This window comes from Rhinatrema bivittatum, chromosome 6, assembly GCF_901001135.1.
Source record: "Rhinatrema bivittatum chromosome 6, aRhiBiv1.1, whole genome shotgun sequence".
Lineage (NCBI taxonomy): Eukaryota > Metazoa > Chordata > Amphibia > Gymnophiona > Rhinatrematidae > Rhinatrema > Rhinatrema bivittatum.
The window spans coordinates 208656388-208682262 of NC_042620.1; the positions used below are offsets into that span (position 1 = coordinate 208656388).

The window sequence follows — 25875 nt, forward strand, 5'->3', positions numbered from 1 at the left end:
CTCCAGGGGCGATCCGGGATACTACAGACCGGTTAGCCTGACTTCAGTGCCAGGAAAAATAGTGGAAAGTGTTCTAAACATCAAAATCACAGAACATATAGAAAGACATGGTTTAATGGAACAAAGTCAGCATGGCTTTACCCAGGGCAAGTCTTGCCTCACAAATCTGCTTCACTTTTTTGAAGGAGTTAATAAACATGTGGATAAAGGTGAACCGGTAGATATAGTATACTTGGATTTTAAGAAGGCGATTGACAAACTTCCTCATGAGAGGCTTCTAGGAAAAGTAAAAAGTCATTGGATAGGTGGCGATGTCCTTTCGTGGATTGCAAACTGGCTAAAAGACAGGAAACAGAGAGTAGGATTAAATGGGCAATTTTCTCAGTGGAAGGGAGTGGACAGTGGAGTGCCTCAGGGATCTGTATTGGGACCCTTACTGTTCAATATATTTATAAATGATCTGGAAAGAAATACGACGAGTGAGATAATCAAATTTGCAGATGACACAAAATTGTTCAGAGTAGTTAAATCACAAGCAGATTGTGATAAATTGCAGGAAGACCTTGTGAGACTGGAAAATTGGGCATCCAAATGGCAGATGAAATTTAATGTGGATAAGTGCAAGGTGATGCATATATATATATACCATGCTATAATTACACAATGTTGGGTTCCATATTAGGTGCTACAACCCAAGAAAGAGATCTAGGTGTCATAGTGGATAACACATTGAAATCATCGGTGCAGTGTGCTGCGGCAGTCAAAAAAGCAAACAGAATGTTGGGAATTATTAGAAAAGGAATGATGAATAAAACGGAAAATGTCATAATGCCTCTGTATCGCTCCATGGTGAGACCGCACCTTGAATACTGTGTACAATTCTGGTCACCGCATCTCAAAAAAGATATAATTGCGATGGAGAAGGTACAAAGAAGGGCTACCAAAATGATAAGGGGAATGGAACAACTCCCCTATGAGGAAAGACTAAAGAGGTTAGGACTTTTCAGCTTGGAGAAGAGACGACTGAGGGGGGATATGATAGAGATGTTTAAAATCATGAGAGGTCTAGAACGGGTAGATGTGAATCGGTTATTTACTCTTTCGGATAGTAGAAAGACTAGGGGGCACTCCATGAAGTTAGCATGGGGCACATTTAAAACTAATCGGAGAAAGTTCTTTTTTACTCAATGCACAATTAAACTCTGGAATTTGTTGCCAGAGAATGTGGTTAGTGCAGATAGTATAGCTGTGTTTAAAAAAGGATTGGATAAGTTCTTGGAGGAGAAGTCCATTACCTGCTATTAAGTTTACTTAGAGAATAGCCACTGCCATTAGCAATGGTTACATGGAATAGACTTAGTTTTTGGGTACTTGCCAGGTTCTTATGGCCTGGATTGGCCACTGTTGGAAACAGGATGCTGGGCTTGATGGACCCTTGGTCTGACCCAGTATGGCATTTTCTTATGTTCTTATGTTCTGGTAGATTATTTGCAAATCTGGTGAGGGCTCAGAGAGGTTCTATAAATGTTAAAAGTGTAAAGGGGACTTTTATCATTATCTGTATTCTGCTGAGGTGGAGTATTTATTATTGCCGGAGGGGAGGGGAATTTATGTCCAAGGTCAAGTTGCCCCAGGTGGGGGAGATAGATTTGAGTAAATTGTCAACCAATTATGATGGGGGAGGTAGCAACGGTCATTAGAGAGCTTAAATTTCTCAAGTCTCCTGGGCCGGACAGTCTGCATGCTCTCTTTTATGGAGTGCTAATTGAGCAAGTACAGGAACCACTCACCTGTCTTTTTAACTCTCTGATATACTCTGGGAGTATGCCGTAATCATTTCGGGCAGCTGTAGTGAATGTTTTACCCAAGCCAGGGAAGGATCCAGGTTGTCCGTCTTATCGCACTATTTCTCTGCTTAACCTGGACATAAAGATTTATGCCAAACTCATAGTCAATAGATTAAAATACCTACTACCTTCCTTAATATCTCAGAAACAGTCAGGATTTGTTTTTGGATGGCAGTCTAATGCATATATTAAGCAGTTGCTATTGGCTATGGAAGAGAGTTTGTTTATTAAGATCCCAATCCGTTGGTTGTTAGTTTTGATGCAGGAAAGGCCTTTGGCAGGGTCTCCTGGTCCTTCCTTCAGTTTGTGCTGGATACCTTTGGGTTTAGTGGTTACATACTGGAAGCAATACAGGTATTATACTCTAACCCATTAGCCTATATTCAAGTTAATGGGGCGCTGGTGGAGGCTTTCCGCTTATATCGTGGGACCAGACAGGGATACCCCTTATCACCTTTGTTGTTTATTTTAACTTTGGAACTTTTGATATGGAGAATTAAGCAAGAGGAGTCTATTAAGGGAATTTCTTTTGGCCATTAGATTCTAAAATCATTGCTGTTTGCGGATGATATTTTAATGACCTTGTCAGAGGCACAATATTCTCTTCCACATGTGTTAAAGTTGATTACAGATTTTGGGAAATTTTCAGGGTTGAAGCTGAATTTAAATAAATCCAAGGGGTTGGATTTACTGGGGCTTTTGGAGGTAGGTTGAACTGGATTTCCTCTGAGGTGGGCAGGGGAAAAACTTAAATATCTAGGGGTTATGGGCCATAGAGATCCTAAGCATTGGTTTACATGTGATATACAGCCTTTAATAAAGGATTTTCGACAGAAAAACAATGCTTGGATGGACCTTCCAATATCTACCTTGGGTCGTGTGGCCCTTTTGCAGATGATACTAATTCCTAAGTTACTATATGTTTTACAAATGTTCCCCATCATACTGAAGTGTAGGGATGTTAAGCTTATAAATAACTTATGTGCTTGATTTATATGGAGGTCAAAAAAGGTGAGATTGTCTATGGCTAAGTTTAGTTATCCTAAAGCAGAGGGTGCCATGGGTTTTTCTCATATCAAATACTACAATATGGCATTTAATATAGGCACCATAGCTGGGTGGTTAGGGAATCATGGTGGCCCCAGTACCTTAGAATTAGAAGCAAATATTTACATCCTCTGAATTTAAAATTTGTACTCCATGTTCCTGTGGATTCACTTCCTGTTAAAATTTCTCAGTCATTATACTTTGGAACAATCTGAAAGACATGGAAATTTCTTAGGTCGTTACTCCATCTTTCCTGGGAAATTTCTCCTTGCATACCGCTAACTGGGAATCTGCACTTTAGGGCTGGTGAGGCTAATGCAACATTTAGGACGCTAGAGGCTAATGGTTAGGGTCTAATTAAGAAATCTTTGAAAATTGCCTTCATAGTGAAAGATAACAACAAGCACTTGATGGGTACAATGACTGACTTTAAATAATAATGTGTGATGTATTAACAAACATCATATCTGATGGACCAAAAATATAACTTATCAACAACAACATTAACATATTAAGCAACAATCACATGTGGTGGACCAAAAGCTTACCAGGTCAATGAAAGGCTTAATACCTAGGCTATTCTACCTCTTCTTTGGCTGGAGACCCCTCTTCAGCACCAGATGCTTGTTATGGATCTCATTAAGATCCCAGGCACTAGCTACTGATCCCAGTCCTGGGTGAAGTCCAAAGATGCTGCATGAACGTCATTGTTTTATAATATACAGTAAACAAGTGAATACATAATTCTGCCTAGCACAGCCTGGTTCAGGTTCATTCTCATAACCTCTCTGGAGTTCCCAGGCAGTGCCTGCTTCCACAGTCTGGTGATAACATTCCTTAAACTGAATCATAAACAACTCTGAGCAGGTGCTGGCTGAATAGGGTTTTTTTGAAAATTGCCCACCCTCTCCACAGGTAAAACTATATGTGATCCTCCACAATGTGCGTGCCTTTACCCACATAGAGCAAGACATTCCCAGGGGTGGAGATAAGGCAAGGAATATACAGTGTATGTAGTTTTGAAGTTTTAAAATGACATGTGCTATTTTGAAGGGTAAAAGTACCCACAGAAAAAGCAGGTTCAAATTTTTGCATTTACTTTTTCGCTGGGTAAATTTCCAAAGGAAAATACATGCATAATTTTCCTTTGCGACCTAGTGCAAAGTCCATGAGAACAAGTACCTATAAACTTTGCAACTACTTGCACACATTTGAAAATTGCCCCAAATCTGTCCTCACTGTGAGGAACACATTTACTTAAGATCCAGTGGGGCTTTACTCTTATATACACAGATTCCAAACTGAGGAAAAGGCAGCTCTCTTTTTAAATGTTTTTCTTCCTGGTTTGGTTCTCTAGCTGGATCAAGATACTTTGCTGACTGATTTGTTTTCCTTCACAGCTGATCGATGTATTCTTCTTCCTCTTCCTTTTCGCTGTATGGGTGATTGCATTTGGTGTGGCACGGCAGGGAATCCTACGCCTGAATGAACAACGCTGGGAGTGGATATTCCGGTCTGTTATTTACGAGCCTTACCTGGCAGTGTTTGGCCAGTTCCCCTCTGACATTGATGGTATGGGACCAGAAAAGATAAATACCACCGTTGTTATAGCAGGGACTTCTGTTCAAATTACCATGGACAATTCAATATTAGATATAGTCTGTGATCAAATGGCTGGCCATATGCAGTTCTCAAAAATTCATCCAATGATAATTTGTTTATTTATTTTATTTATCTAAAACCTTTTCTATACGGTCGCTAAGTAATATACCATCGCAACGGTTTACATTTAGGCACATAAATTAATGTAAGTGGGTGCATACTATCGTACATTCTAACAGGTGCCACAAAAGGTTCAGTTACAATAAATCGTTAAAGATAATCACTTGTTTAGTGAAGTAGGTCATGACAGGTGTACCTGTAAGGTGCTGTTCACAGGTAAAAATCATATATATAGTGTTTACAATTACGTTTGTGAGGTAGATTTCATAGATTGAGATGTGCATTCTTAGAATAGTGCTGTGTGCTGGTGTTCTTCTTCTGCCTATTCCTGTATATTTTCAATCTCATTCTCCAGTCTCTTGTCCAATGGGTACAGTTTTTCTGGGAACAATTCATCTAGTGAACAGTTTTTCTAATGCAGATTTGTCTACTGGGTACAGGTTATTGTATGGGGCTGAGTGAATTATTTCTGCAGTCTATGCTTGACCTTTCTGACACTGCAGTGGTTTTGCCATAAGTTGAGCTCTAAAGAGTAGCTGAGTGAAAATAAGTCTTATATTTTCACACAACCTGTGTAATATTTGATTTGTGCAGCATTAAAGGATATATTTTTAAAAAGCAGTCCAAATGATAAAGTCTGCATGAACTTTTCAGCCAGCACAAATGTATCTGATCTTTAAACCAGTGGTGTAGCCATGAGTGGGCCTTGTATAAAGTAGTTGTTTTAACCACAGAGGGAACATGACAGACAGCAAAGACACGGTAGGGAAAGAGTGAAGAGACAGGACATACAGAGTGTTGCCAGAAATTAAATGGGCTTAAAGCCTCTGCCGTGAAGACCTACAAAGGATGGGATAAGAAGTGGAGGTGGAGTAGGGTAGGGCGGAGTGAGGTAGGCAGGGTTGGTGCAAGAGTATTTGGCACCCTTGGCAAACTTTCGGCCATGCACCCTCTCTCCAGCTTACCTACTTGTGGTAGCTCCAGCACAGCACTCCTCCTAGCAGTGGCAGTGGATCCAGTACAGTGCTCCCTTTTTTAGCAGTATTAGATCTGGCACAGTGCCCTTCTATGCTTTGCACTGGCATGATTTTGCCACCCCTGAAATTTTGGCACCCTAGAAGACCACCTAGTTTGTCTAATAGAAGCACCAGCCTTGGGGGCAGGGAGCTGGCCTCAGTGCCCACTCATGTTACCCTTTGGGCTTCCCCAAAATATCAGTTCTGGCTATGCCCCTGCTTTAAACACAAACTACTTGCTTGTTTGAATTTGCAGATTAGGTGGTTATGCAGATTAAAAGTATACAAATATTTAAAGTCATCTTCAATGAGAGGATAAAGAATACAGGTTATTTATGCATATACAGTTTTAAAACCTCAATGAATTTGAATAGTTTTGTCCCTTGACCAAGTTATTCCCCTGGGAACACCTTTTTTTTTTTTTTTTTTTACTGCGCCTTAAGGTATATGTGGCCAGATACCCTAACTTGCATCCCTTATGCTGGGACTATATAATTAACCCAGAGACATTGGATAAAAGATGATGGGGGAAGCCAACAGCCGCTCAGAAACCCATGGTTTGGAATGATGTATCTTTGAAGGATCCTAAGAGAACAGAGAAAAATAAGGCATCCCAGTAAAGAGGCTGCAATAAATGCCAAAGTGGACCAGATGTCTAAGTACAATGCAGAAAGATTCCAAATTACTCCGGTTGACTGATGAGCAGGTTGTTAATACAAACAAAAAACATACTTTGAATGTCTGTATATAAATTCTAGAAGTCTAAAAAATAAGATGGGAGAGAGAGAGTGTATAGTACTGAATGAAGATATAATTTGCATCTCAGAGACCTGGTGGAAGGAGGATAACCAATTGGACACCGTGATACCAGGGTAATGATAGGATGGATCAAATTAGTGGAGGAGTGGCATTATGTGTTAAAGAGATCATTAAGTCAAACAGGATAAAAGTTCTGCAAGAAACAAAATGCAATGTTGAATCTTTAGGATAGAAATTCCAGGTGAAAAGAAGAATAAAACAGACAGGTGAACAAACAGACAATGACATGCTAAATGAAATTAGGGAAGCTAACAAAATCAGTAGCACAGTGATTATGGGTGATTTGAATTACCTCAGTATTGACTGGGTGAATATCACATCGGGACATGCTAGAGACGTAAAGTTCCTAGATGAAATAAATGACTCCTTCATGGAACATCTAAACCAACAAGAGGGGAAACTATTTTAAACCTAGTCCTTAGTAGAACACAGATTTTGGTGCGAGAGGTACCAGTGTTGGAGCCACTTGGCAATAGTGATCACAACATGATCAAATTTGACTTAATAACTGGAGGGAGAGCACTAAAGAAATCCACTGCGACAGCATTTAACTTTCAAAAAGGTAACTATGATAAAATGAGGAAAATGGTTAGGAAAAACTGAAAGGACTAACTGCAAAGATTAACAGGCCGGTACAGTAAAGACAAGCTAAAAAAGCGCATCCATTTTTGGCACCCGCTCTTTGAATGCATGCTCAGCCCCCTCTTCTGGGCATGCAATACAGAATGCAAATGAGGGGTCATGCTGAAAGGAGGTGCTAGGGACAATTGCGCACTCTTAGCTCCTCCTTAGCTCAGGAGAGGTGGCTATCAGCGGGTTTGGAAAACGGACGCTCAATTTTATCAGCGTTCGTTTTCCTAACTGGTGCACAGCCACAGATTAGGAAAATGGATGCTCATAAAATTGAGCATCTGTTTTCCTAACCTGACAGCACATTTAAAAAAAAATTGTTTTAAATCTTTTTTTTACCTTTTGGTTCCTCCGACTTAACATCACGACGATATTAAGTCAGAGGATGTACAGGACTGGTTTCCCACGGTTCGTTTGTTTTTTTTTCGGCAATTTTCAACGAAGTGCATTACTGCGCACTAATGGGCCTTATTGTGCACTAACAACCAGTTAGTGTGCAGTACACCGAACGAGATAGTTAATGTTCATTAAAGCCCGTTAGTGTGCACTAACAGGTTAGTTAGTGCACCCTAACAGAACTTACAGCGCACTAAGTATGTAGTAGTGCACTGTAACTAATGTCAGTGCACACTAAAAAAATGCTACTTAAAAATGAAAAAGTATCAATTCATGAGGAGTTCGTTAGCTAGAGAAACAGTGTGCACTAATTTGTATTATTGCGCACTAAGGGGCGGATTTTAAAAGCCCTGCTCGCATAAATCCGCCCGGATTTACGCGAGCAGGGCCTTGCGCGCCGGCGCGCCTATTTTCCATTGGCCTGCCGGCGCGCGCAGAGCCCCGGGACTCGTGTAAGTCCCGGGGTTTTGTGTCGGGGGCGGGGCCGATCGACGTGGCGTTTTGGGGGCGGGATGCAGCGTTTTGGAGGCGGACCTGGGGGCGTGGTTTCGGCCTGGGGCGGTCCGGGGCGTGGCCACGCCCTCCGGAACCATCCCCGGGTCACGTCTCGGCGCACCAGCGGCCCGCTGGCGCGTGCGGATTTACTTCTCCCTCCGGGAGGCATAAATCCATGGACAAAGGTGGGGGAGGGGGTTTAGATAGGGCCGGGGGGATGGGTTAGGTAGAGAAAGGGAGGGGAAGGTGAGGGGAGGGTGAAAGAGTTCCCTCTGAGGCCGCTCCGATTTCGGAGAGGCCTCGGAGGTAACGGAGGCAGGCTGCGCGGCTCGGCGCGCGCCGGCTGCCCAAAATCGGCAGCCTTGCGCGCGCCGATTCTGGATTTTAGCGGCTACGCGCGTATCTACTAAAATCCAGCGTACTTTTGTTTGCGACTGGTGCGCCAACAAAAGTACGCGAACACGCAGTTTTTAAAAATCTACCCCACAGAGATATGCAGTGTGCAGTAACTCCGTTAGTGCGCACTAACATGAAATACAAATTTTGCCGAAATTTCGGCAAAAATGGCTTCATATATTGGTGCTACTGAACGTGAAGAATTAGACAATATCATTGACATTGTTTAATTCATGAGAAACAAATGCACATCCCTAGTATTTTCTGCTTTTCTGTACACTTTTACGGCTGCTCAGAAATTAGCACCTGCCCTTGGGCAAGTGCTAATTCCAATTGCGGCCCACTAGGTCTTCTTGCTCCTCAGCTGAAAATGGGATGGACTTCACTTGCAGCCTGCCAGGCCTCCTTGCTCCTTGGCTGCGAACAGGATAAGAACATAAGAAATTGCCATGCTGGGTCAGACTAAGGGTCCATCAATCCCAGCATCCTGTTTCCAACAGAGGCCAAACCAGGCCACAAGAACCTGGCAATTACCCAAACACTAAGAAGATCCCATACTACTGATACAATTAATAGCAGTGGCTATTCCCAAAGTAAACTTGATTAATAGCTGTTAATGGACTTCTCCAAGAACTTATCCAAACCTTTTTTGAACCTAGCTACACTAACTGCACTAACCATATCCTCTGGCATCAAATTCCAGAACTTTATTGTGCACTGAGTGAAAAAGAATTTTCTCCGATTAGTCTTAAATGTGCTACTTGCTAACTTCATGGAATGGCCCCTAGTCCTTCCTATTATTCAAAAGTGTAAATAATCAATTCACAACTACTCGTTCAAGGCCTCTCATGATCTTAAAGACCATTATCATATCCCCCCTCAGCCATCTCTTCTCCAAACTGAACAACCTTTTCAGCCTTTCCTCATAGGGGAGCTGTTCCATCCCCTTTATCATTTGGTTGCCCTTCTCTATACTTCTCCATCTCAACTATATCATTTTTGAGATGCGGCGACCAGAATTGTATACAGTATTCAAGGTGCGGTCTCACCATGGAGCGCTATAGAGGCATTATGACATTTTCCGTTTTATTAACCATTCCCTTCCTAATAATTCCTAACATTCTGTTTGCTTTTTTGACTGCTGCAACACACTGAGCCAACAATTTTAAAGTATTATCTACTATGATGCCTAGATCTTTTTCCTGGGTGGTAGCTCCTAATATGGAACCTAACATCATGTAACTACTGCAAGGGTTATTTTTCCCTATGTGCAACACCTTGCACTTGTCCACATTAAATTTCATTGCCATTTGGATGCCCAATCTTCCAGTCTTGCAAGGTCCTCCTGTAATGTATCACAATCCGCTTGTGATTTAACTACTCTGAATAATTTTGTATCATCCGCAAATTTGATAACCTCACTTGTCGTATTCCTTTCCAGATTGTTTATATATATATTGAAAACCACCGGTCCAAGTACAGATCCCTGAGGAACTCCACTGTTTACCCTTTTCCACTGAAAATTGTCCATTTAATCCTACTCTGTTTCCTATCTTTTAACCAGTTTGTAATCCACGAAAGGACATCGCCTCCTATCCCATGACTTTTTAGTTTTCTTAAAAGCCTCTCATGAGAGACTTTGTCAAATGCCTTCTGAAAATCCAAATACACTACATCTACTGGTTCACCTTTATCCACATATTTATTAACCCCTTCAAAAAAATGAAGCAGATTTGTTAGGCAAGATTTCCCTTGGGTAAATCCATGTTGACTGTGTTCCATTAAACCATGTAAGAACATAAGAACATGCCATACTGGGTCAGACCAAGGGTCCATCAAGCCCAGCATCCTGTTTCCAACAGTGGCCAATCCAGGCCATAAGAACCTGTCAAGTACCCCAAAAACTAAGTCTATTCCATGTTACAGTTGCTAGTAATAGCAGTGTTTATTATCTTTCTATATGCTCTACGATTTTGATCTTGAGAATAGTTTCCACTATTTTTCCCAGCACTGAAGTCAGGCTAACAGGTCTATAATTACCCGGATCATCCCTGGAGCCTTTTTTAAATATTGGGGTTACATTGGCTACCCTCCAGTCTTCAGGTACAATGGATGATTTTAATGATAGGTTTCAAATTTTAACTAATAGAGCAGAAATTTCATTTTTTAGTTCCTTCAGTACCCTAGGATGCATACCATCTGGTCCAGATAATTTGATACTCTTTAGTTTGTCAATCTGACCTACTACATCTTCCAGGTTCACAGTGATTTCGTTCAGTTTGTCTGACTCATCACCCCTGAAAAACATCTCTGGAACTGGTATCTCCTCAACATCCTTATTAGTAAACACGGAAGCAAAGAATTCATTTAGTCTTTCTGCAATGGCCTTATCTTCCCTTAGAGCCCCTTTAACCCCTCGGTCATCTAATGGTCCAACCGACTCCCTCATAGGTTTCTTGCTTCGGATATATTTTTAAAAGTTTTTATTATGAGTTTTTGCCTCTATGGCCAACTTCATTTCAAATTCTCTCTTCGGCTGTCTTATCAATGTTTTACACTTAACTTGACAATGCTTATGTTTTACCCTATTTTCTTCAGATGAATCCTTCTTCCAATTTTTGAAGGTGTTTTTTTTGGCTAAAATACCTCTTTCATCTCACCTTTTAACCATGACAGTAATCATTTTGCCTTCCTTCCACCTTTCTTAATGTGTGGTAATTCATTTGGACTGCGTCTCTAGGATTGTATTTTTAAACAACGTCCATGCCTGTTGAACACTTTTAACCTTTGCAGCTGCACCTTTCAGTTTTTTTCTAACTATTTTCCTCATTTTATCAAAGTTTCCCTTTTGAAAGTTTAGTGTTAGAGCTGAAGATTTACTTATTGTCCCCCTTCCAGTTATTAGTTTAAATTTGATCGTGTTATGATCACTGTTGCCAAGTAGCCCCACCACAGTTACGTCTCTCACCAAATCTAGCAAGTCCTGATGTTACATTTATCCAGTCAATATTGGGGTAATTGAAATCTGAACAAAAAAGGAGGCCAAAAATATACATGTAAGAAAAGCCTAAATGACTGTGTCAGCAAGCCTGTCATTGTAGTTTATAGTAAAGAAAACCCAACCGGTCTTTTCAATCATTCACCATCATTGTCAAAAATTTTATTTACTTAAAAAAAAAATTTTTGTGTGTGTATATTTTTATCTTTTCATTAAAATTATAATAAACCATCAACTCTCGTCCATAAGAGGAATATAGCCAGCAGTCTCTTTGTCAAAATAATAAACACAGCCCTACACAGCCGGTATTTCGCGGTAACTGCTTCCTCAGGGGCATATGAAGATGTTATCACAAGAGTCTTTGCCTGCAGATATTAGAAACAATGCACTAAATAAGATGTTATAAATAAAAAATTAGAAAAAATACTTATCTTAACACCGGAGGCTACCATTTCAAAATAGACCTGAAGTCTCTGCTGTCTTCTTCATGGAGGAGAGGAAACAAGGCTGACGTGAAACGTCTCGTTATATACTCACGGTGTGATGTCATACAATGATGTCACTGGAATGCAAATTGTGTATCAATCATTTGCTGTCAAGATCTTGAAGAAAACCATTTTTTATTAGAAACTGCATCATAGAAACACATGTAAATCAAGATCTGTGTTAAGACCCTTAGGACTGAAAGTGCCAAGTCTATAAATCCATCTTTGCTCAGATCACAAAAGCTGTAGTTCACGATCGCTGCCACGCCAATGCTCTGGAATGTGATCAATAGCACAGAAAAATATATCCTCAAAACAGTGTTCACGTGAAATACAATGTGCTACCAAAGGTTCATCCTAACTACAGTATATAATGAGATGTTTCACGTCAGCCTCGTTTCCTCTCCTCCATGAAGAAGACAGCAGAGACTTCGGGTCCATTTTGAAATGGTAGCCTCCAGTGTTAAGATAAGTATTTTTTCTAATTTTTGATTTATAACATCTTATTAAGTGCATTGTTTCTAATATCTGCAGGCAGAGACTCTTGTGATAACATCTTCATATGCCCCTGAGGAAGCAGTTACCACGAAACACTGGCCATGTAGGGCTGTGTTTATTATTTTGACAAAGAGACTGCTGGCTATATTCCTCTTATGGACGAGAGTTGATGGTTTATTATAATTTTAATGAAAAGATAAAAATATACACAAAAAAAATTTTTTTTTGAAGTAAATAAAATTTTTGACAATGATGGTGAATGATTGAAAAGACCAGTTGGGTTTTCTTTGCTATAAACTACGACAGGCTTGCTGACACCGTCATTTAGACTTTTTCTTACATGTATATTTTTGGTTCCCTTTTTTGTTCAGCTTACTATTTGGGTTACCATATTGACTCTCCTTAATATCTATTTTGTGGTAATTGAAATCTCCCATTATTATTGCACTGCCAAATTGGTTAGCTTCCCTGATTTCTCTTAGCATTTCATCATCTGTCTGACCATTTTGTCGAGGTGGATTGTAGTATTTTCCTATCACTATATTCTTACCCAACACACATGGGATTTCTTCTCATATAGATTCTACTGAGCATTTAGTCTCTTGTATGATCTTTATCCTGTTGGACTCTATACCCTCCCGGACATAAAGTGCCACAACCCCACCAAGATGATCCTCTCTATCATTGCGATATAATTTGTACCCTGATATATAGCCCACCAGTTGTCCTATATTCTGAGCAAAAGAATGTAGTGCAGAATTCCCCCAGGAGTTCTTACATGTAAAGAGGACATACATGTATATGTTAACCATATCAACACACCACAAAAAAGGTCATATTTTAATTAATTAATAATACCTCAAAATTCTTCCACCACTTTATATCATATTTCTTGGCTTTTCTATTTTTTGTTTTTTTTTCATCTTATTTATTTTTTGTTTTTTATTTATTTTTTTGTAGGACCTTCAAGTATCCAGAATGTATCATTCACATCCTGCCTTTACTCATTGATGTTGATGTGCAGATAAGTGTTTTTTACCGGCAACTCTCTATCCAAATTGGTGGGGTGGGTAAAGACTGCTCTAATAGGAGGGACCTTCGTTTAACATCCTGTCAAATATATTAAAGTGAATTGGTGGCAACTGAAAGAGGTTGTGAGCTCCCTAATGTTGAGTTAAGCGCTCTATTTTAAAAATAGTATGAGTAGATATGAAATAAAATTGGACTTATGAGTAAAGGCAGGATGTGAATGATATATTCTGGATGCTTGAAAGTCCTACAAAAAAATAAATTAAAAAAAAGATAAAAAAAGAAAAAAAAAAAAAAGAAAAGCCAAGAAATATGATATAAAGTGGTGGAAGAATTTTTAGGTACTATTAATTAATTAAAATAGACTGGGGTTTTTTTTTTGTGGTATGTTGCTGTTGGGATAGTCCCCAGAATACATTGTGGATTTGGGCTTGTATTGATTGATTTATGTTAACCATGTATCAGGCAGGCAAATTTTAAAAAGCCCATTTCTGAAGGTAAAACACTCTTTTACCTTCAGAAGTGCTTTGAAAATTAGCCTCTTACCATTTAGTAAGATCAGCCCACTAAAACTCAAGATGTGCTGGTTATGTTACTGATATTATCTGACAGTTCACTGACATTAAAATGACAATCCATCTATTCTATTCTATACTTACACTTCTTTCCTGCCTTTTCAATCCTGATAGCTTGTCTAAATCAGCTTACAATAAATTCAAATACAATAATTCAAATACAAATTCATAAAAAAATCATTTTAAAACTTACTGTAAATACAAAATAAAACAATAATAATTTGAAAAAACTCCAATATCTCAGCTAAATGACTTGGGAGTCACTATTGCAGAAAACAGATGTTTAATGAGAAGGATAAAGTAGACTTTGCTTTCACACTTCGGTCTCATTTCTACACCCCCCCCCCCCCCACACACACACACACACACTTTGATGGCGGGGAAGGTGGGAAGTGGTATTGGATTCTAATGATAGCTAATGCTGGGCTCCGACTTTTATGGTCTGGGGTACTGATTTGCAGACATAGGGAAAAAGTACAAGACTGCTTCTACAGCCAAGTCCAAAAGCAAAGCACGTTCAAACAGCATCGCTTGAATTATCAAGAAAGCTGATCACCACATAAAAATGTTGCTAGCAGTAATTTGTTATGGATTAGACAGTTGCTTGATTTTGACTGTAAATATTACTACCCTTAACATAAGGCGTGGGGGGAACCTGCACAAAGTGGCAATAAATACCCTTAACAGTCACATGAGGGTAACGTTACCGACCAATGAAACCTGCTGGGCAGATTGGATGGACCATTTAGTCCTTTTCTTCCATGAAATCCATGTTATTATGCATTATTTCAGGAGGTAGAAACAATGGCATGAGACCAGAGAAGCCTACTCAGTGTTAGTCATTACATTATGGTGACTGGAGATTGAACCAGCCTGAAGGTCACTGAATTTGATTGACATTATGTTCTAGGTACTACTTATGAATCTGATCACTGCACTTTCACTGGGAATGAATCCAAGCCTCTTTGTGCGGAGCTAGATGAGAATCACCATGCTCGCTTCCCAGAGTGGATTACCATCCCTCTAGTTTGTATATATATGCTCTCCACCAATATCCTCCTGGTAAACCTACTCATTGCCATGTTTGGGTAAGTGGAAGAGTTTATCATTACTTCTATTACTCTTCTTTTTATAAAAAAAACAAAAAAACTTTCTGCTTGCTGTTGAGGCACTTTTCACTCCACGGTGCTCTATAATCACTGGTGATACATGGAAAAATTACTTAAACTACAGCTCTCAAATCTTTGCAGGTAATAATGTTTAATAATAGGGATGAGCACTGAGCAGGGGTAAAAATTTGTTTGTTTTTTTTTTTTGTTTCATTTTTGTGAGGTTTTTCCTGCACGAATTTCATTTTGTTTAATGTTTAATTCATTTCTTTTGTTTCAATAAAAAGAATCAAACAAAAAAAAATAAAAGGAAACAGGGCCTCCCAGAGGACCTGGCCTTGGCGTTAATCCTTGGTCTAGGCTGAGGCCCAGGCATTGGGACCCATCTTGGCAGCAACAATAGATCCCCAATGAATCATTTTTCAGGGGTGCCTGAGACTTTTTTTGGGGTCTCAGCTTAGGTCCTGGCATCGGTGCCAGCCTAGGCTGAGACCTGGCACTCAGGCGTAATGGCCTATGCCTAGGCAAGTTCCCGCCCTCAGGCCTAGACCAATGTTCCAAACCTTGTGCTCAGGCGTAGGCCAGGGCCCCTGCTTTGGGCCTCAGCCTATTCCGAAGGTGAGCCCCTGCCTTCGTGTTTAAGCCTAGGTCCAAGGGAAGATTCTTTTTAACCAAATGCAAGAAATAGGATTTGTTTAATTTGGGGGGAGTCCTCAGTTCATTTTGGGTCCCCCTGAAAGAAACACATTGGCCTTATACATTGCGTTTTTCAAATTTGGTTAAAACGAATGCACATCCCTTTCTGATGGCAATCAAGCAATTCATTCAAAATTCTTCAGAAAACCATCTAAAAGGCAAGTTATTCACCTAACTTACAAGTTATTCCATCTAATTCCAAGTTAGCCATTTAAATGTTTAGTTTTGAAAATTGACTTTGGATAAATACTTGTGTTATTCAAAACTCTACACTTATTTACATAAATGTTTTTTAACCTCCTTGTTATTGCTTAGAAACAGATTCATATATCTGGAAGCAATTATACTATCTAAAATCTCCTTGTTAGATACACTGTGGGATCAGTGCAAGAGAACAATGACCAGGTTTGGAAGTTCCAGCGCTACTTTTTGATCCAGGAGTACTGCAGCCGACTCACTATCCCATTCCCCTTTGTCATCTTTGCCTACATGTTCATGATGCTGAAGAAAATCTTTAAGTGCTGCTGTAAACAAGAATACAAGGAGCCATCCATGTGTTGTAAGTAGAAGGCTTTGACTGTAGTACTTGAATGTAATCTACTTTGAAGTGCCTCAAAAAAGCAGAATATAAATAATAATTTTTAAAAAGATGGGTTGGGAGTGGTAATTCTTTAGTTGTCTTTCAAGAATCATCTCTGCATTTATCAAGTCCATTGAGAAAGAGCTAGAGACTGTCTAGTATTTAACCAACGAGAAGGGTGTCAGAAATTACTTACTCTTTAAATAATGAAAAGGGTATAAGGATTGCCTAATCTTTAGCATATGAAAAGGGTGTCAGTATACCTTTTTATAATTAGATAAAAATAGCTTTGTTCCTTTTCCTCTTTCCCTTGTGAAAGCTGTCAAAAAGTTTGGAAACCAGAATTAGTAGTTAGCTTTTCTGCTCCTATTTGTAAGTTTCCAAATTTACTATCATGATTGCAAAATTCACAGGAATTTGGTTTGTATGAATGAATAAATATAAGTTTAAAGGTTTATTTTAAGGAGAATGATGAGGAATCATGATGACCCCCTTCTATTGAGAATACTTATACCATGCATGCATTCACCACCTTTCTGTGAAAAAATCGTATCACATCACCCCAGTATTAAAAAGTCTACACTGGCTACCAATCATTCAGAGAATAGAATACAAAACCCTGACGATCATCCACGACGCAGTACACAATACAGATAACTCCGCAGTCAGTAAAATGTTCCACCCCCACAAACCTCAACGGAACACCAGAACTTCTGACAAACGACTTCTCGAAATACCCACATATCCCATGGCAAAGCTTACGAACACCAGAAATAGAGCTCTCTCCATAGCTGGGCCAAAACTCTGGAATGCCCTACCATGCTACCTCACCAATATCATCGATAATAAATCATTCAAAAAAGAACTGAAAACCTGGATCTTCAGCCAGACTTTCAATGATGATTTAAGCAAATTACAATTGTGATGCCTTAAGCCTCCACCTCCTTCTCCCCTCTTCTCTTTTCCGCAGATATTTACCCCTTCCTCCTCCCACTGCCTCCCCCTCTATCCCCCCGACCCCTACCTCCCACCCATTCCCCCCCCTTCTTTCCTTCATTTCCCACTCATACTTTCTTGTATTTGGAGCATGAGTTTGTATATACCTTCCTCGTTTTTCGTTTCTATATTCATTTTCGTTATTTGGCTTAAACTATTTTAGTTATTTCCTGTTACAACCTGCTCCATGACCTGTTATATGCATATACTTTTGTTTCACTACTTGTTCTATGTATCATTGTTTCGTTTCAATGTAAACCGGGGTGAAGGCATGCGCTAAACCTCGGTATATAAAAGCTTCAAATAAATAAATAAATAAATAAATATTTTCTGATGTTCCGGAGTCTACTTCCTTGTAGGGTCCCAGCAGACAATAATCTGCATCAGATGTGCCCTCCTACAAAAAGTGAGATAAAGGTCTACAACCAATTGATTTACTAATGCTTTTCTTGTAAGTTGTGCCAGGCCAAGGGTCCACCTCCAGTGTAACAGATTGCAAAGGCCATGGACTCTGTGGAGCCGCGTGCCTTGCAGGCCATTCCTGGCCTAGCTTCCAAGATGCAGGAGCAACAGCGCTTTCTTGAAAATCTGGCCTCTTCCCTGGAACATCTCCACACTAGGCTGGATTCCTATCCTGTGTTAAAGTCCATTCCCAGGATACTCCAGAAGCTCCAGGACCTTCAGCTAAGCATGCAACAGGTAGTGGCAGACGTAAACCGTCTTGAGGCTCGACAAGATGTCCTGATCCAGCCTATTCTCCCACTTCACCTTTTTTCCTTCCCCTTGCTTCTACCCTCGTGAGCTAGGGCCACCAAAGCACTTCCCGTGTGGCAGGAGCTGCGTTACTGCAGCCTCTGAAGGGCCGCCATACTGGTTGCTACATTCAGTAGAGTATTTCACACGCCTCTCCTCTCTTCAGAAATCCTCCCGGAAGGAATTGCTGTTAAAATTTTGAATATCATGCTTATGAGTTGAATTGAATTCCTCTGTAGGACTCCATTACATTCTCAAAATACTCAGGTCACAGCGCTTACCGTTTCACTTTTGGGCTTTTCTCCCTCCCTACGCAGCCCTTGTGGCGAAACACAGTCCGTGTCGGGGGACTGAAAGATTTGTCTGCAAGCAATTGTTAAATAAAAAGGATATGTTGATCTAATCAATTCTCAAGTTTCAATCATTGAAAAATTTAAGATAAGGTTCCATGAACTTACATAGCGCTATACCATTCTTTATGGATAACATACTGCTTCACATCAGTAGTATTTTGTGGTATAGTAAACTTATCATGCCCTGTGATAATTCCTATTTTAGAATCTTCTGCTGGGGAGGGAGGGAGGGAGAGAGACAGAGAGAGAGAGAGAGACCATCTATAAGAGCTTCATAGTAGTGAAGTATATCTCTATAGGAGGGTCATCTAATAGGTCGAGGTGAGGTGGTGGTGCTTTAGGGTTTAGCAGCCAGTTTGTCATGTAGAGTGAGATGTACAAATAGCACAGTACACATCAGTGAAGATTTGACATCATTTAGAGTGAGGAAAATCTCACAAAGATACTATTTCTACTAAGTTCTCTCACCCTAGCTTGAAGGTGTTGTGATTCTGCCCTGTTTGGGCAATATCTTCACCTTTTTTCCTTCCCCCTGCTTCTACCCTCGCGACCTGGAGCCACCAATGCACTTCCCGCGCGGCAGATGCTGCGTTACTGCAGCCTCTGCATCTCGGAGGCTGCACTTGTTCTCTGTTCATGGCTGGAGCTGCGCTGTACCACCCAGCACGGAGGCTGCCGGCACCGTTACCATGCGGCAGGAGGTGTGCTGTAACATCCAGTGCAGTCCGGAGGCCGCCTACAGCTTCCCATGTGGCCCAGAGGCCACCAACATACCTTTGGTTTCCCCGAAGGGAAAAGGCCTGCATCCCCGGCCTTGCCTGCATCCGGAGGCTGCCTTTGGTTCGCTTTCAGTGGCAGAAAGCCAACTGGGATGTCGGGGCCTGTCTTCAGCTTCGCGTCTTCCTGTGCAGCAGGGCTGCTGTACAGGGTCCTGTACTGCTTCCTTCTAGGGGGCAAGGCCGGCTCTTCCTTCCATATTTAAAGGAATAGTGAGGGAGGAGGTCCACCAGTGATGTCAGAGGGAGTCACCTCTTCTGCCTATAAAAAGGTCTTGTCTTCATTCCTTTCTTGCCTTCGGAAGGAGCCAGTCCTCCTTAGGACTTCTCGTCATCTGCTTCTCAAGGCACTTTGTTTTATGTGGGATCCCGTGTCATCGTGATGTCCTCACGCTATGTCCGTCTTCATTGTCAAGGTCTCCAGATGTCTCATCTTGATGTCTTCCTTATCCGGTTGATCTTCGTCCTGGCAGCGCAAGTCTCCAACAGGTTCCAGCTTCTTATTTTAACTGTCGTCATAGAGGCGTCCCCTCGAATCCTAAAACCTTGCCTGGATCCTTGGAGTCTGCACCCTGCCTTCACTTCTCAAATGAACTCTATTATCTGATCCGTTCCAGCGTGGCCCTGCCTGGCCTTTATCAGCTGTGCAGGGTGCTTTGGAACAGGCTTTGTCGGAGTCTTCACTTCATCTACTATCTTCCCTGTGTGGGGAACCACCAGCGTGGTCCGTGACCTGTCTTCAATGGCTGAGTATATGGGCGTGTGATGTGCAGTACCGACTCAGCTCTGCCAACTTGTGTAGGGAACCACTAGCGTAGACCGTGACCACTCTACCCCGGCTGTGTAGAGGGCACGCTGCCTGCATGGTCCGAGACCAGTCCGGCTAGGTTGTGTAGGGTGTGTGAGGTCCAGTACCGACCAAGTTCTCTTCAACAACTCATTTCCTTCCAGAGTTTCTTCATATACGTGACCAGAGTTCATCTTCACTCCACGTATCCAGATTGCATTTCTTCATGTTTCGAAGTCTCGTCTTACTTCCCGTATCCAGAGTGATGTTCCACTTCACGTATCCTGAATCTTGTGTCACTTCAAGTCTTCGTCTCTGATGTCCTCATCCTCTGACCACTGTCCGCCCTGTCGCAATTGCTGCTCCATGCAAAAGGGCTTGGAGTAGTCAGAGGACCACTCATGAGACCAACATTGGATTGTTTGGGTCTCTGCTGCGAACAGGTGTGGCTGTGGTCAAGGTCTTCATTTCCATCTTCAGCCCATGCTGGGGCACCTCTCACCTGCCTCAGTGCTTGCTGGAGCTCCTCTGTGGCTGTATCGGGGACCAGCGGCACATGAAAACATCAGAGATGGAACCGCTACCCATGTTTCCACAACCGACGGACTCTATAACAGAGTACCATTTTCCTAAATCACACCCAAACTTCTCCCTGATCCCACCCCTTCCAAATATTTGCATTCACATCATGCACTAGCATTATTATCACATGTATTATGGCATTAACACATGAGTTAACACCATAACACATTTTTATGAATGACATACTAATTTTGTACCTGAGGCAACAGAGGGTAAAGTGATTTGCCCAAGGTCACAAGATGCATCAGTGGGATATGATCCCTGGATTTGCTGGTTTGTAGCCCACTGCTCTAACTACTACGCTACCCCGCCACTCCACTTCTTGTAGACTTCTCCAGGAGTTAGCTTGACGCTCGACCTGACAAAATCGAGCTAGGGGGAGGTTATATAAAAGAGTGTATGGTAGACCCTCTTTAAAAGCCTGAGACTAGGCATTTAGTCTGGTCCACCTTAAATCATAAACAGGAAGGGAGTTTTGTTCTGAGTGTGTTTTCCTTAGAAAGGGATAAGAAGCTAAGCCTAGGGAGAACACAGGGAACCAGGGAAGAGAAGGAAGCCTAGGGAAGGTGAGCATTCACTAGCTGTGAAATGCATTGCTGTCTTTTTGCTTTTGAAAACTGCCAATTAAGCAGAGCTGTTTGTTTTATTTTTCTGTAATTAATAAAAAGTTTGAGAAAACAGCCAGAGTCCAATCTGAGTCTATTTTCTGGCCTGCCAAAGACTATTTATGGTGTCATAAATGGTGATAGAAAAACTCAAATCGCTCTTCATAAATATTAAGAATAAATGTTGACAATTGTAATTATCTCTGAGAAGTCTTCAAGAACTGATGAATACATTTTCAAAGTATATTGTAGTCTTTTCCGCCTATCTTTGGTTAAGATTTCACTGCGATTTAACAATTGAGTGGAGTTTATTTTTATTTTGACTTTTTTACTCCATCAACCTTTGTTTGTGCTTTATACTATTTCAATGATGTTATAAGCAGATCTTAATAAAAGGCATTACAATAGTCTAATTCAGCTTAATATCAGAGCAATAGTAATGACTTTTATATCATTTTGATTAAAAAATGGGGTTAGTCAATAATAAAAAGAATGCTGAACCACAGTGAAAATTTGATTACCAAAAGTTAGGTTGCTGTCAATTTTCATCCCTAAGGATATGACAACCTCTTTTTATAGAATCACTGTCCCAGCCATCGTTGGCGAAAATCTTACTACATCATTCTTTCTGGTTACTCACCAAGCCTCAGATTTATTGGGATTAACCTTTAACTTGTTCAAAACCCTTGTTAAGCATTCATTAAACTTTGTTAATTGTAAAGGACACTGTGAATCTATGTAAGCAAGAATTTGGATATTATCAGCATAGCTAAAGCAGCTGAGATTGAGGTCCTGGACAAGAGTAGTGAGTAGAAATAGATAAAGATTAAACATAAGATTGATCCTTGAGGGACTTCACAACCCAATGTATGAGATGAAGACAATGCTGAATCCCCACTTGCTTGATATACACGTTTATTCATAAAAGAAATAAACCAGTCTAAAACTATATACTGAATCCCAATTTCCTTCAGGCTTTGAATCAAAAGCAAATGGTCAATAGTATCAAAGGCTGTGTTCATGTTAAGAAAAATCATGAGCACCTCCTTATTCCTTTCCATGTTACTTCTAACTTCATTCAATAGGGCCACCAGGGCTATTTCTGCCCTACAAGCCCTCTAAAAGCCTGATTGTCTGGGATGAAGAGCTAGAGTTTTATCTGAGAAGCAAGTAGTGAAAGCCCATCCAAGAATGGGGAAATACTATGAAGTGTAGGATTTGTGTAATTGGCTTAAATGGCTTGCTGTAAAGTACACTGTGTAGCATAACTGTGGCATCCAAACATGGATCTCCCAAGTTCACAGTTTTAGGGTTTACTCTTAGACTTCACTACCATCCTCAACAGGAGAAGCCTATCGGTTGGAGTGGATGAGTGTTGGTATTGAAGGAAGGACATCCTCTAGCTAGTGATGAGTAAGAATTGAATAAAAATCATGAAGAAGGTCTCATCACAATTGTCTTGTTGTTTGCGGTGGTTTACTTGTGTGTGTGTGTGTGAGTGAGAGAGAGATAGGATGGGTGGTAGAGTTGGTTTTGTATGCGTGTGTTAGATGTGTATGGGGGTGTATTGGTGGTGGTATGTGTGAGATGTGTGCTTGTGTGGGATGGTGATGGGAGTGGTGTGTGTGAGATATGTATATATGGGGGGATGTGATGTGTGTGCGATGTGTGCATGGGAGTGGTGGTGGTGATGTGATCTGAGATGTGTGTTTGTGAGTTGTGTGCATGCAGGGTGTTGTGTGTGAGATGTATGCGGGATGTGTGTGTTTAGGGAGGGGGTAGTGGTATGTGATGGATTCAGAGTGTGTGGGGGAGGTGGGATATTGGTATATGTGGAGGGGGAAGGGCTTCTGGCTGCACTCTGTCCTCCCCGTCCCTTACCACTCCTGCCTTCCCCCTCGCCTCCTTGTCTCTCCTCTCACTCAGCCCTCTTTACTGACCTTGCCTCTCCCCTCTCACCCAATCCAACTACTCTCCTCTCTCCCTCTTCCACCTCGGGCCACTTCCTTCAGTTGGTAGGGCCCAGGAAACCCCCACAAACCTTTCCAAGGCCGGCTCTACCATCCATCACATCTCTACTCTTACCACCCTTCCCTTGGGTGCTTTCTACCACTGGTAGGGCTCAAGGAATCCCACCAACCCTGCCGCTGCCACTCGTTTTTATTTTTCCCTCTGTGGTGTGGATCCATTGCTCCTGCCTCTCTCCTGATGTCTGTTGTGCTGGCCCTGCCCTTAGTGGTTCCAGGTGAACATTGCTGCATGCACACATGCAGAGATACACTAAAATGATTACCCAGAGCCCCTACAAATAGAGCTATGCCCCCATGCAAATAAATCTCCTCCCACTCAGGGCACAGAGCTCAATTTGCCTACCAGAGATGCAGGCACATGGCATCTTTCTTTTTTATTCACAGATTTGTCAACTGATCAGAAACCACTTTTTCCAAAAGCTTTAATAAATAAAAGACAAGTATCACCATTTTTCAAAATGAACATCTGCTTGAAAGGTTGCTTTGAAAATTAACTACCTACGCACAATTACACCCATTATGTGTGCTGAATTTTTCATGAAAATTGACATGTAGACTTTTAAAAGAGGAAAATTAAGCACATAAGCACAAACCACACCCCAACACTTCTCCCAGGAATACCTCCAGTCTTCCATGGTAAATTTATGCACATATGTTTGACAGCCGACGTGTCGGTTCTCGAGCCCGCTGACAGCCACGGGCTCGGAAACCGGACGCCAGCAAAATTGAGCGTCCGGTTTTCGGCCCGGTTTACTCTTCGGGACCTCCGACTTAATATCGCCATGATATTAAGTCGGAGGGTGCACAGGAAAGCAGTTTTTACTGCTTTTCTGTGCACTTTCCCAGTGCCGGAAGAAATTAGTGCCTACCTTTGGGTCGGCGCTAATTTCTGAAAGTAAAATGTGCGGCTTGGCTGCACATTTTACTTTCTGTATCTCGCGCGCATACCTAATAGGGCCATCAACATGCATTTGCATGTTGAGGGCGCTATTAGGTGCCGCGGGTTGGACGCGCATTTTCCTCCCCTTACTGAATAAGGAATAAGGGAAAACGCGCATCCAAGAGCAGGCTAACAGTGCACTCCGGAGCGCACTGTACTGTATCAGCCTGTTAGTCAGGTAAGTAGCAATTTAAGACATATCCAGTTAAGTAGCACTTGTTTTTTTACTTATCTGGCCTTTTAACATACCCAGATAAGTTCAAAAAGCACTTTTCAGACTTATCCAGCTAAGAGCTGCTACTGAGCTAGATAAATCACAACTTTTTCTGAATAAGTTTGAACTTGCACGGCTCATGGGTTTTACATATGGGAGCATTTGTGCGCACATATATACTCGTATTTTATAACCTGCACATATTGTATACAGTAGCAACTTTGCGTCTGCCCATACCCATATACACATGCAAAAGAGTGCACACAAGCAGTTTTGAAAGTTATCCTCCCTGCAAATAAACATACATAAATGTCATTTTGAGGCATAAGTTTACCCAGACTGAGTGGAGGCATTCCTGGGGGGCAAAGCTGGAGAGGGGTTTGGAATTCCAAATATTCTTCTGGATTTTAAAAAGAATAGATGTAAATTTTCACAAAAAATTCATGTGGACATTTTAGTAGGTGCAACTTGTGCAAGCAGAATTATGAGGGATAATTTTCAAAGCAAACTTATATGCTGTTCATTGTATTCGACTAAGGAATTTTTTCCTGCTTTTTCTGTTTCACTGTAAACCGGCATGATTTGCATTTAATGCAAGAATGTCGGTATATAAAAGTTAAAAAAATAAAAAATAAAATAAATGCATGTGTGCTTTGAAAATTGGTGTAAGTTATGTGCAACGTTTGCCAACTTGTTTATTCACAATGTTACAAAATTTCCCCGTTAGAGAGTAATGTTTATAACTGTGCTCATTTGTGTAGAATCTATGAATACATTTGGTTTGAAAATTTGTGGGTAACTGGTGTATACTCGCAGAAAGTTACATCTGCTGTTCGGAGGGCATAATTTGCATAGGTTAACGTGTGCACATACTCTTTAATATCAAAAAGTATGGGCATAAGCCTCAGCTCTGGACTTTTATGCATATTGATACCCAGGCTATCTTCCAACAGTCTTTATGTGCATGAAACTGCTTCTATGCACATAAATACCTTTGACAGTTAAATACAAAATGTACAAGCAAATCATCAGTTTAATGCCTGGTTTCCCATTTCTAGGCTTAAAAAATGAGGACAATGAGACTCTGGCATGGGAAGCTGTAATGAAAGAAAACTACCTGATGAAAAGCAACATGAAAGCAAACAACTCAGCTGAACAGTATGTCTCCCTTTGTTTCCCTCTTTTATAAAATGTAATGCAGAATGGACCTCTAGTAAACATTATATGCAATTTTCTAAGATATCAATATTTTAAAAGCTGTAAAACGGATAAATTATCTGGCTAAAGTTACCTGTATTACTTATCAGGAATATTCAGCAGAATAAATACCCCACTGAATATCCTTGAATAAAGTTATCTGGCTTACCTAACCCAGGAGGGTCTTGATGACCTGCAGATGGACTGAGCAAACTGATACAACTAAGGGGTAAAACTGGTAATTTAATTGTCATGCAGGTTTGGAAATTTCCCCACTTACACGTGTAAAACCTGACTTATTGGG

At 41.0% G+C, this 25875-nt stretch overlaps 1 protein-coding gene across 1 annotated transcript in view; it reads left to right on the forward strand.

Annotated features, from left to right (window-relative positions):
• The window catches only part of TRPM8 (transient receptor potential cation channel subfamily M member 8), a 249858-nt gene extending 224295 nt beyond the window's left edge, over positions 1 to 25563 (forward strand). The window contains exons 19-22 of the mRNA XM_029607928.1: positions 4295 to 4466; positions 14864 to 15041; positions 16127 to 16317; positions 25433 to 25563. Coding sequence (XP_029463788.1) covers positions 4295 to 4466; positions 14864 to 15041; positions 16127 to 16317; positions 25433 to 25563 — 672 coding nt within the window. The remainder of the gene's footprint in view (positions 1 to 4294; positions 4467 to 14863; positions 15042 to 16126; positions 16318 to 25432) is intronic.
• Positions 25564 to 25875: the final 312 nt, after the last annotated feature.